The 12695-nt window shown below is 44.8% G+C and overlaps 1 protein-coding gene across 11 annotated transcripts in view; it reads left to right on the plus strand.

Moving 5' to 3' along the window:
• Positions 1-12460, plus strand: part of TSC2 (TSC complex subunit 2) — a 41956-nt gene extending 29496 nt beyond the window's left edge. For 10 of the 11 annotated variants that reach the window (XM_039492737.1, XM_039492738.1, XM_039492739.1 and 7 more), the window contains 10 exons: positions 2040-2197; positions 2633-3135; positions 4021-4096; positions 5135-5221; positions 5765-5951; positions 7051-7190; positions 8294-8372; positions 9499-9590; positions 9849-9947; positions 10602-12460. In XM_039492737.1, the coding sequence (XP_039348671.1) occupies positions 2040-2197; positions 2633-3135; positions 4021-4096; positions 5135-5221; positions 5765-5951; positions 7051-7190; positions 8294-8372; positions 9499-9590; positions 9849-9947; positions 10602-10772 (1592 nt within the window). In that variant the 3' untranslated portion in view covers positions 10773-12460. The other variant, XM_039492746.1, reaches the window with a different exon arrangement.
• Positions 12461-12695: the final 235 nt, after the last annotated feature.

A 12695-nucleotide genomic window follows, 5' to 3' on the forward strand; every position in this document is an offset into this window, starting at 1 on the left:
TGTTTCCTGTTTGTCCCTCCTGGTCTCATTACCTTCGACGAATGGGATCTTGACTAGCATGAAGAAGTTCAAGCCAGATACGACATTTGCAAGAATGAGTAACTTTAATGCAACCCTTTTTTGGGTGGAGTGAGGTCATAGCTCATGAGACTTAGACTATAGAGTGACATCATAAAAGATCTGTGTTTCCTAACTTTTAAGTTAGATCTTGTAATTGGGTTTGTGTTCTGTTTATTAATTCAGAAAGTTCCCCATTCTAGGAATAGCTCCTGCAATGCTGTATATACAACTCCACACAAATGAAATCCAGTGCTTCTCATTGCACTGAGCATTCAACCAAAACTGGCCGTGGGAAAAGAATCTGAAAGGAGAAGCTGGTTAGAAAATCTAAGTTTGAAACTACAGTATAATTGCTGGTTACAAGTTTTTTAAAAAACCAAATCCAAAATCTGTTTCAAGGAGAAATATATAACAAATTGTAGCTTTCTGTAAATTCAATAGCTGTGTAAAATCTTCCTCTTGCTTTGGGACTATAATCTATTTCCTAAATATATCAGACCTGTAGATGGTAATCAAAATGGATACCTCTGAGCACAGCAGTTGCATTGCATTTGGCCTGCAATGCTTAATTAGGTGAATTAAATCCCACCTGCCTTCAATGGAAAATCCTATGTGAAATAGCTGGTTATTCATAACTGTGGATTACTGTATTGGCACATGCTATTAAAGTGACACACAGAAGCTGCAATACATTACTCTTCTATGGTCCTCTTCTTTGCTCATATTATCCTACTTCCCTCTATAGTGCAATTACTGAACATTCAAATTAATTAAAAACACCAGTGCAATTGGCAGTAATATTAGAACTAGGGAAGTGAAAACCACAGAGTATGTGCAGGTGTGTTCTGGCTTGGACAGCTAACCAGATCAGCACGTTTTTTAGAAGGTATGTGTGTGCAATGCTAACTCTTAATTGCTTCTTGAAATAACTTTGGTCCTGCGAGCTGAAATCAATCCAGGAAAAGCTGCTTTAGTGACTTTTTTTTGTTTGTTTGCTGATCTTTTTTGTGTGTTAATGTGCTTATTTATTTATTTATTTATTTATTTTTTAAATTTTACTTTGGAAAACAAATCTTAGCCTTTCAGATTGGTCTTCCAATTCTGTGTGTATGTAATGGGAAGCCTCCTGTACTTCAGCCTTTTCCTCAGGACAAAAAAACCAAGGCAAACAGAAGTCTTCAGTCAAACGCATTCCTGTGTTAAGGGTTACTGTGTATAGTAGACACTTGGTTACCCCTTCCACTAACCTCTCCGCCATACACAGCGCTTACACGGAGCTTTCTTTCAGTCTGGTCTATATAATTAGCTATTTGTCTGATTGGAAACCACATGCAGACTTTTCCAGTATTGCTGCAATACATGCATTAATGATGTCCTCCTGTCCTTTAATAAGTCATAGGCTACACTGTTTAGCTTCTACTGAAGCATTCCTAGAAAACTGTCAAAATGCAAGTAAATTTTCTTGTCTCCCCCTCCGTATAAAGCACGAGAGCATTTGTTATATACAAGAATGAATACAAGGCTTATTCTTTTCCACAATTGCATAGAACTTATGTTTTCGTGCCCGTTTAATAACAAACTTTAGTGTAGTCTTGCACTTCCTTACACCTCTCTAGTTACTGTCTGTCCTGATACTTGAGTATTAATATGCGCAAGGATCCATTTTCTCCATTATCTTTCCATTACTTGTCCATTAGTAACAGTTTGGCACCACTGCGCTTAGTGTGACAAAGCAGTTCTACAACCCTTTGGTATGAGGGCAAGTCGACCAATTATTGGGGAGGGGAGACCTCTAGCAAGTCTGGTGTGCCGTTAAAGTCCGCACTCTGTGATCAAAGATATATGATATACCACACATTGAATATGGCCTTCCACTAAAATCCTAGTAGGGAAAAGGCTGGTACTTCAGAGGAAAGGATGGGGTCCCATCACACCACTCCTCTCTACACGCCTCAGTTACTCTGTTTGTGTCTTGGTAGAATCGGCAGTAGTTCTGGAAGAGGGGAGCCAGTTGGAAGTGGATTTAAAAGAAACCGATTCCCTGGTATCTCAGGAGTTTGAAGACTTTAAGGCTGTGTGCTCTGAGCAAGCCATGGCTGAGGAGAAGTTCGGCAAACCACACAATGCTTACAGCAGGGTAAGGCTGTCATGCAGCTGGCTGAATATCAGTCTAATAACTTTTCTGTCCCAAGCCAGAGAAGGGGCTTTAATATACACTGCAGATTTGTATGTGTTCTCCATTTGCACTTTTTATTGTTTTAACTGTAGCAAAAGGTTTTGAACTTGGGTAGATTGCACGTGCAGTTATAATTGTGTGCTCAGATGGTCAATCCAAGGCCTTGCTGGCCATTTGCACACACAGGAGAAATGGTAACTGCATGCGTATGGGCTTAGGCTTCTGTCCTTCTGGTAGCTAGGCCATATCTGCCTATATTGAAGCAATAATACTTTAGTGTATTTAGTGGTGGCAATATTCTCCCTGTCCACTGGTGTCTTTTCCATGCATGTTCTCTTGTGGGTTTTGTCAAGCTGCTACTCAGAAAAACAGCTTTTCTTTGACTTTTTCTTTAAGTCCTCTTCATCGTCTAGTCAAGAAGAGAAATCTCTGAAATCCAACGAACTGGCGGCCGGCGGAATTCCTATCGGCAGGGTTGTCCCTTCAGAGGATGGCAGGACTCTGGAAGAGCTCTCCTTCCAGCCTTCCCAACCACTCAGCAAATCCAGCTCTTCCCCTGAGCTTCAGACGCTGCAGGAAGTCCTCAAAGACACGAACACAAAAGAAGCAACTGGAAGGCTGAGCACGGAACTGAAATCGAAATCTCAGTCTGGGAACCTTGAAGGAGAAGGGGCCAGTAGCTGGCTGAGCCGAGGGGATGACGCTGGAATAACTGGCACAGGCAGACTGGATTGTAGCGTCCCTTCTTCCTCTCCCCGCTCACCCAGCGGCCACCGTCCTAGAGGGTACACCATCTCGGATTCAGCCCCTTCGCGGAGGGGCAAAAGGGTAGAGAGAGATGCCTTCAAGAGCAGGACAGCAGCCTCCAATGCCGAGAAAGTACCTGGAATAAACCCAAGGTGGGTAGGTAGTTGGGGGGGGGGGTGGGCTAAAAAGGGCTTATGCTGTTTCCAGGTGTAAACTTCATTTTAACTCGTGTCTCAGAACTAAGATTTTTAGAGGTTTAGCTAAACCTGTTTAAATCCAACACACAAAAGGTTTTCTGGATCTTACAAAACCTAAACCTGAACAGACAGGAGGTGTAACTTTCTATAATAATTCAATCCATGTTTTGGTACCTGTAACCTGAATTTTGGGCAAAAAGAAATGTGACAAACATCTCAACTGCTAAACTTTTTGTTGTTGTTGCTAAAAACAATTAATTTGGATTAACATTCCTCCCCATTTGGAATCAAAACACACATGTGCAATTTGAATGCAGGAGAGCTAGAAAGCAAATCAACTATAAACCAGTGAACCAGAGCAGTCTCTCCGTCCGAGATGAATGAAATGCAGAATGGTAAGCAGCATGAACAGGGAGGGGTTGTTTGAGCCTAGCAGTATCCCAGAGCACTAATTTGAAGATTTTTACCTTGCTAGTGCTATATTAATTTGTGAAATAGTCAGAGGAATCAGGAGCCTAAGAGAATTCATTAATCTTCTAAATGTGAAATAAAACAATGGCCATGAGACAGGGTTTGGTTTCCACTCCTTTGTCTTTCATTAGATCCAGTGCCCTTTCTGGTGTAGGGAAGTCATGCTGCTGCCACTATTGAGCTATTTGATTTTATGGTACAGTAAGTGCATATACAGAAACTGTAGATGGAGCAAATACCTGCCGTGCCGTCAGTGGAGGGATTGTGCACTGTCAGCAGCCAATCTCAGACCTCTCCTAAAGCGCGGTTGTACGCCACAGATTGATGTGGGCTTATTGTAGGGTAACAGGATTTAATTTCTCTTCTTAGCTTTGTGTTTTTACAGTTATACCACTCCCCGTTCTTTGGAGATGAATCCAACAAGCCCCTTTTGTTGCCAAATGAGGTAGGCAATGATTTTAAGTATGGACACTTGGAATGACTGCTTTAATCACACTTGCTTTGAAAAAGCTACATAGATACGAATTAATCAATAAAGGGGCTGGATGGTGGCAGTTATGGGTGGTTCCTTAATGGCCCAGCTGCTGGAGATGTAAAATCTTGGCTGTCTCTGATGAACTGATGACCCTTGTTTGTAGTTATGGATTGTGATTTCCCTCCCCTCTCCGTTTCTCACAATGCTGATGTACTGCTGTGATGAGATGGCTCAGTTCCCACTCCTAGAGCCAATAGCAACCAATTAGCTTGCCAAGCAGTACCTTTGGTCTCCAAGGGCAGGGCTTTTGCCCCCATAGTTCTAGCTTGCAAACAAGTAGGTGTGTTGTTGCTTTGGTGGTAACCGCACTAGGCAGTGTGTGTTGGAGAAGGTGGCCAAACCGGTGGTGGTGACCAATATGACAAACTGGGAGTGGCCAAGGGGTGTTATCCATCGCAGAAATAGACCAGAATAAAACCAATGTTCCGTGGGGCAGTACAACGCTGTAGCGGTGGCACAAAGTGTAGAGACCCTACCAGTAACGTCTGAGTTTGGGTTGTCATTTCCTCCGTCCAAGCAGCAAACCAGCTGGGAGAGGCACAAATTAATGGGTGGGTTAAAGTACTGTTCTGTGTGACAGCATTATCCAAGAAAGGTGTTTTCTAGAACTGACCCGGCCGTGAGTTCTCTGTGCTCAGAGTTAAAAAGAGTCTATCCGTTGCCATGGCTGGTGCTTCAAATACATTCAGTTGTCAGGAGATTAAATTACTATGAACCAGAAAAAAACAGAAAAAGGAATAATACACCCTATTAAACACTTCATTATTTGAATCAGTCGGAAGCTAATATTATATGTGCCTTTCGGTGCTAAATACCTTAATGAAGTTTATCAAGGAATAATTGTGTGACAATCAGGAGTCTCTCACTACATATGCCCTCAAGGTCTATGGTGGGGCTGTTTATCAGGGCCATTCAAAGAAATGACCGGTGAACATGTTTTAATTGTAGACATTTGAAAGCTCGGTGCAGCTCCTAGATCAAATTCCTTCCTATGATACCCACAAGATTGCTGTGCTCTATGTAGGAGAAGGACAGGTGAGTTCTTACACATACAAAACTCTAACTTTCACTAGAGGCCAAGCAGCTTCACTTGAACTGCAGTAATTTCTACCCATTTTAAAGTAGCTTCTTTTTGTGTTGTGGCTTCCCAGTTTATACAGAGTGGGCCCAAGCGATTGCAAAATGCCTTGAGGCCTGCGGTTTCCCGTTAGTACTTGTTCATAGTGCTGTACAAGCACCGACTGCAACTTTACAGTAACTGGGCTTATATGTCACTTCGTCCACTGTATCTCTGGCTAATGTCATTTCTGAGAGACTCTTCGTGACATTGGCTTTTCTTCCACGTGGCCAGCTCTAGAAGCTTGTCAGGCTAAGAAAATATTCTGCTAGCCCAGCCCAGACTCAGTGAACACTTCTGTCGCCCACCTGTTCTGCCTCTACGGAGTCTGCCCTTGTGCTCTGCTTGCCAGTTGCAGAGTCGGTTTGCAGAACTTGTAAGGAAGTGAATATGTTTAACAGTCAAAAGGTGCGAGGAGGTACTTGAACCTCCTATATGAGACACTCAATTTTTTTTCTTAGAGCAACAATGAGATCGCTATTCTGTCGAATGAACATGGCTCCTATAGATATACGGAGTTTCTGACCGGCTTAGGGAAGCTCATTGAACTCAAAGATTGTCAGCCTGATAAAATTTACCTTGGTGGTCTGGACGTGTGTGGGGAGGATGGTCAGTTTACCTACTGCTGGCATGATGACATTATGCAAGGTAGGACATCCCAAGTAAAGGGTTACACTTCTTGGGGGACAGGAATGATGCCTTAATGCACAAGTCAGCAGGTCTGTACCTTTAAACTTTACCCTGTGGTGCCAAATTGCTTCTGCGTTCGGGGTGTGGTAAAGAGAGGGATTTCCTACCAGCTTCCTGAGTCTGCCTGGGCTCCCTTTCCATGTTGTTTAATATGTTTAATCTTCTGCACAGATGACTTGGGAGAGGCTGACACACACATTTATATTAGGCAAAAAAATCTTGCATTTTACTCTGAACATACAGACCATATGAGACATGGATTTATGTCCGTCCTTGTGTCAAATCAGCCTTGTTTCATGGGCCACTGGACTACCAGAACCCAGATGATGTATTATAGCAGCAACACACATTGAAATCGTGCCAGTGTTTCTTTAGAGAACGATATTTAAAGCGGAGTGCTGTTGTCCATGTTAATCTCGTAACTGCGTGTTAACACAGCAGCATCACACAATCCGCAGTGAAAAGAAATACATTGAAAAGTCTATGGTCTTTCTGTACATGGCAGATTCTCCTCATCTGTGCTGCTGTGGCCCTACAGAAATTGCTGTAAAGGACTTTTTCCTTAAATCTCTCTTGTATATTGAGATAAATATGCTAATAAATGTAGGGTAACAGGGAATGCATCTGAGAAGGCTAACTCTTGCGGGCCAGATCAGCCATTTTGTCCCTGATATAACTGGAAGCTGCTCCCAAGTTACACCAGTTTCAGAAGTCCCAGAGGGTCTTCTCCACGGCCTGAGAATTGGCTGCAGCGTTGTGCACTCTGACACGTCCCCAGTGCAGTGCAAAGCATAGGATGGGGTCTGAGGAGCTGGCCGACAGTGTTCAGCTCTTACAAAGCAGCACAGATTTGTCAAAGCAGCACAACATGAAAGTTCAGCTGTCAGTTTGACTTTCAGCCAAATGCCATCTACAGAACATTACCGCTCTAGGACCATAGGTATCCTATCAATCTCTGTTCCAGCATCACCTGCAGGAAAGTTATTAGCTGCATCTCCTATTTTCTATCCCAGCTTGTTTTTGTTTGCTTGATTTTTTTTTTCCCCTCCTCCCCCAGCCATTTTTCACATTGCAACTTTGATGCCCACGAAGGATTTGGATAAATATCGCTGCGACAAGAAGAGGCACCTTGGGAATGACTTTGTTTCCATAGTTTATAACGATTCTGGTGAAGACTTTAAATTGGGAACAATAAAGGTATAAGAATCTACACTTGGGTCTGCTTATAAATAGGGCCCTACCAAATTCACAGTCCATTTTGGTCAATTTCACTGTCACAGGATTTTTAAAATCATACATTTCATGATTTCAGCTATTTAAATCAGCTCTGAAGGCAGCGCAGAAGTAAGGGTGGCAATACCGTGACCCCCTAAAATAACCTTGCGACCCCCCTGCAATTCCCTTTTGGGTTAGGACCCCCAATTTGAGAAACATTGGTCTCCCCCATGAAATCTGTCTAGTATAGGGTAAAAGCGCACAAAAGAGCAGATTTCACGGTCTGTGACTCGTTTTTCATGGCTGCGAACTCGGTAGGGCTGCCCTACTTATTAAACATCTGTTGGGCCGATGCAGCTCACTGGAAAGCATCCAAAGATGAACAGGACTTTCCACTTGCATGTCAGCAATGGGTTCTTTGTAAAATTGTTCATCTCATTGTGTGTTGTCTAAAGCTGTGACGCAAATAAAGATATTTCTTTGGGTGGGGGCAAATTCCAGTCCTGGTCTCTTCCCCCCCCCCGCAGGGACCCTGATTCTCCTTCAGCCAGGGAGTCTCCCTTCTCTGTTACCCACACAGTGCATGAGCCAGTGCCGCCAGGAGTCGAGTTCTGGGCAGACTCCCCTGCGCTCTGCCGTACAGGAACAGACAACCCATGCACCAGGTCACAACGCCACTCACTGACATTTGGCTCTGCCTGCATGGAGGGGCATCAGGGTCAGAGTTCAGTGGCATTGCAACCACGCAGCCAAGCAACACTCCAGACCACTCTGCCAACAGCTGTACTGATTTAGTACAGGACCCCTGCTTAAAAGTGGTCGGACCTTGGCCTGCATGGCTCCATGGCCTGTGGAACTTTTAGCGAGTGCAAATACCTGGGTTGGGGGGAATGCTTCCCCTCCCCCAGTCTCCGAACTGGCGCCGCTAGTCTAAAGACTATTCGGTTATGAATTGGGACTTTTACCTTGCTGTATTCAGACTGCATCAGTGGATTGCATCTGTAGATGTCATAATGGTTGCCAGTAAAATATGCCTGTAAGTGTGTGATATGCTTCTGTGTTACAATATTTTGTTTCCTCCCTAGGGCCAGTTCAACTTTGTGCATGTTATAATCACCCCACTTGACTATGACTGTAACCTGGTGACGTTACAGTGTCGGAAAGGTAGGGTTAGTTCTCGAAGAATGTTTCTACTGGTTCGCACGACAGCTTCCTTAACTTCATTCGAATGTTTGTACAAGTCTCCAGGTGGTAAAACTTTAGAATCGTAGAAATGTAGGACTGCAGGAGACCTTCCCCCGCCCTGAGGCAGGGCTAAGTATTCAGAGCCAATCCCCTCCTGTAACAGCACATCCCATATGGGCATTTTACCTAGCTTAGGCAGACCCTTCCTGAACTGTGACTTGTACTCTCAGTAAAAGCTTTCCAGCTCCCTTGAGAGGAGCCCATTAGGAGAAATGCTCCAAAATTGTGTCACCAGTTAGTATTTGGGGATGCAGCCAATCAGTAATTCTTCCCCACTGGACCATAAGGCAGCTATCTTCTAGTTAGGGGGCTGCATGGAGTCCCAGCCGGTGAACAGAACGCCCCCATTTTGGCTTATGCTCTGCACACCGGTATAGTGACACTTTTTTTTGGCAGACTGGAGGAAGAAATCCTGGGGCTAGTCCCCCTCCAACTTCCTTCCCCGCAGTGCAGTGAGCGGCCCTTGAGAGCTGGACATGGCTCCTCCTGGCTTCTTTGAACATCAGTTGGAGGGGGGTCGCAGCTGTTTCAGGGCTTACTCCCTCGTTTAGTGCTGCGTGTGGGACTTTTACAGCCTTACCAGATCCCACGTTGATCCCCAGCATGTATAACCAAGAGGCCAACCATACACCCCACGCCCCGCCCACAATGCACGCCTCTAATGAAACCCCTTCCAGCCTGAGAAACGTAGCTATGAATATTCTGCCCCTGCCTCTGTGTTTTGGGGGAATCATGGATTGTGACTAGGGTTCCTGGGAAAGGCCTTCTCTATGGAGCAGTCAGAGCTTGGGAGCCCCCAGAGTATTGCACCCTGGTGCCCTGAGCAGTGTTACAATAGAAGCTAGAATACTTTATGGAGACCTTTTTTTCGGGGCAATTGATTGGAGAGTAAAACGTACTCTGATTTCTCACTACCTTGACTCTAATACATTCAACTTCATGAGGATTTCCAGTATCACATCCCAGTACCTATAATTACTGGCTAATTCTGCCTTTTCACCTTTTAAAGTGACGATCTTTAAATCTTTTCCATTTTAACATACAGACATGGAAGGGCTGGTGGACACAAGTGTTGCTAAGATTGTCTCGGATAAGAACCTGCCGTTTGTAGCCCGCCAGATGGCCCTGCATGCCAATGTGAGTACTGTCTGGGTTCTCTTCAAGACTGTTACCTTTCTGCTAGGATCACACTCTGCCACCCCAGGGAAATTAATGCAACTTTGCCAAGCAATTAAACTGTGAGAGCTCTTTCCGTTGAATAACCAGTTGAGTCAGATTTAGCATCTGAACATCAGACTGAGTTTAACTTCAACGACTAAACTAATTATGTTGTGTAAACAATTTATAACTCTTGTCATGGGAGCTGTGTTTAAAACTTCTCTTCCCTTGAATCAGATGGCTTCCCAGGTTCACCATAGCAGATCGAATCCTACAGATACTTACCCATCAAAATGGATAGCGAGGCTACGTCATATCAAGAGGCTCAGGCACCGGGTAATTCAAATTTGTTTTTCCTTCCCTGACATATTGCACATCTGGAACGCTCAGCACAAGTAAGCACAATTATTACTATCTGGAGAAAACAAGAATGAAATGTCAAAGGCCTGTGAATAAGTTAAAGGGATGTCTGCCTTGAAAGCTTCAGGCCTTGTCTACGCTACAGGGAAAAGTTGATCTAAGCTACGCAATTTGAGTTACATGAATAGCGTAACACAAGTCGACATAGATTAGATCTACTTACCGCGGGGTCCACACTACGCGATGTCGACTCCTCTCACCCTTCTCGATCCAGTGGAGTTCAGGAGTTGACGGAAGAATGATCTGCGGTCGATGTAGCGGGTCTTCACTAGATCCGTTAAATTGACCACCGATGCATCGATCGCCACACCTAAGTGTAGACAAGCCCTCAGACTAACCAAACTCTAGTGAGAATGACGTGGGGAGATAGGGTTTGAAGCTACAGGCAGCTAAAGAGCCCTCCATTTCCATTGGCTACAGTGGGAGTTGAGGACACCAGGTCCTGCAGGGTTGTGTGTATGATGCAGTGTTCAGATGCAAGTGGCAATAGGGGAATCTGTACCTACTAACATGCCGAGGGGGAACTGTAGGGATATCCTGCTGACCTGTTCCTCTGTGACATTCTTTCAGATCCGAGAGGAAACGCAGTACCAGACACCTGGCTTCCCCCTGATGCAAATGCACTCTTCTGCTCTTACTAAACCCCCTCCCCACGTACCACAGGACCCAGCATCAACCTATGAAACTGGGCAGAGAAAGAGGCTGATCTCCTCGGTGGATGACTTCACAGAATTTGTGTAAATCCCCATGTGATCAGTGTCTGCCCTCTGGCATGCGGCAGAGGGGGGAAGAGGGGAGTGAACGCTCTTAACCCTGCACACTAATTCAGCACTGCCACAGGGAGACCACGGGGACTTGGCAACCTCAGTGTGGCTGTTACCTTTGTGTGAACTAGCTCCTGGACCGCCATGTGACTGATAGACATCGTCGTCTTGACTTTGAGTCGCCCACCATCATGAAAGGAGGATTTTCTACTCTAGCTGGAGAATCCCAGAGTGGACTAAGCCTATAAATTTGGTCTTTATTTGGCTAGAGACATGAAGTGAAGTTTAAAGGTATCCATCTCTGCTAGCAGCTTTCTTGCAAAATGTAAGCATTTCTCTAAGCAGGAGCAGGCAAAGCAGCAAGCCAGGATACTGTTCCGCACTCATCACTTGGTGGGATGATGCAGAAGCAAATGGTGTTTTAACCCAACCAAATGAAAGCTTTGGTCACAGTCTCTGGACACTTGGTATCTCCATTTCCTCTACATGGGTGGAAAAGCTCTATTAGCATTCATGAGAGCTGCATGCACTTTCAGACTAGTTCGTAACACCAGCTCTAATTATAGGAATGTCCACTAGCTTCACAAGTTACCCGTAAAAACTGCAGCTGCCTTTATTTCCCAGGAGATCTCCTTGCTTGAGGACATCTCCATGCGTTTCCCACTCCAGTGAAATTGTTCTCTCAGACCTTAATGATATAAGCAGGGAGATGTCTGCAGGTCAGTGGAGAGGCAGAGTGGTAATCAAAGCTGGTATGGAAATCGCTGACCATGAATAAACTGGCTTGTAACGAAGACTCCGTTAAACCCAGGATTCCAAAGACAATTTGGGCCAGTTTTAGAGATTATGAGCAAAGGATTTAGCTAGAGGCCCAGCCTTGCTTCTAGTGCAGTCAATGGCAAAGCTTCCATTGACTCCAAGGGCAGCAGGATGGTCCCCAAGAATATGGCCAGGATGCTGGGAAGTAACTTGACCCGTTTGTGCGTATTCGCACACTGCTGAAAAGCACTCTTCAGAGAGGTGAGTGGACCTAAGTAGATAGCCCAGTGTGTGACCAGGTCTTTAACCTGTTCTGTAATGTGGCCTTGCCAGAAATCTTTCCTCAAATGCAAAATTTCCTCTTCCCTTTTAAATGACCCTTGGCTCTGGTTGGTGGCAGCATCGCCATATTGGACTTGTCAAATGGTGACGGTCCCACCTTTGGAAGCCAGCAGTTTGGATTGTATGTAAAGGGTCCTTTTAATGCAGGTGTGTGCCAGGCCTTTCAGAAGTAGCATGTCTTGTGGTGAAAGATAACGGGACACTACACTACCATAATGGGAGAAGCTATGTAAGCTGGAACGTACTGTGACTACTTTACGGTGTGCTCTTGTCACTCCTCAGTGACTGCTGTCCTCATCAAAACGAGTGACAAGCTCTTAATTCGCTAAACAAGATGATAAACTCAGTGACTGGATAACAGCAGTTTGTAGTGACTGGGTAACTTCTGAGTAATTTGAATGGAATTGAAGGCAAAGCAATCAAAAGCTGGAATTCCTTGGGAGACTTTTTGGAGGGAGGGAAAGGGGAGCTACTGAACAATGCAGGACTGTCCATTAACTCATGTGTACGTCCTGTTTTGAGTGTTTATGAATTGTAAATGAAATAAAAGTATTTGTATGGTTACTGGGTTCTTACTGGTATGGGCAATCTCTTGTGTTGCATGTCGGAACCACTCCAGATGAATCTCCTCCGTCATTTGACAATAAGACCATTTTCCCTCTGACCCGTGAAAGGTGTCTGCTACTAGAGCCACATTTGTCCAAAGAACAGGTACAGGATGGGCGGCGGCAGCAGGACAAACTCCCACACTACCTTGCCAGTTCGCCTCAACCCTGATTGGGAGGGATCGCTAGGCATA

The sequence above is a fragment of the Mauremys reevesii genome, linkage group 10 (assembly GCF_016161935.1).
Source record: "Mauremys reevesii isolate NIE-2019 linkage group 10, ASM1616193v1, whole genome shotgun sequence".
In the NCBI taxonomy this organism is placed as follows: Eukaryota; Metazoa; Chordata; order Testudines; family Geoemydidae; genus Mauremys; species Mauremys reevesii.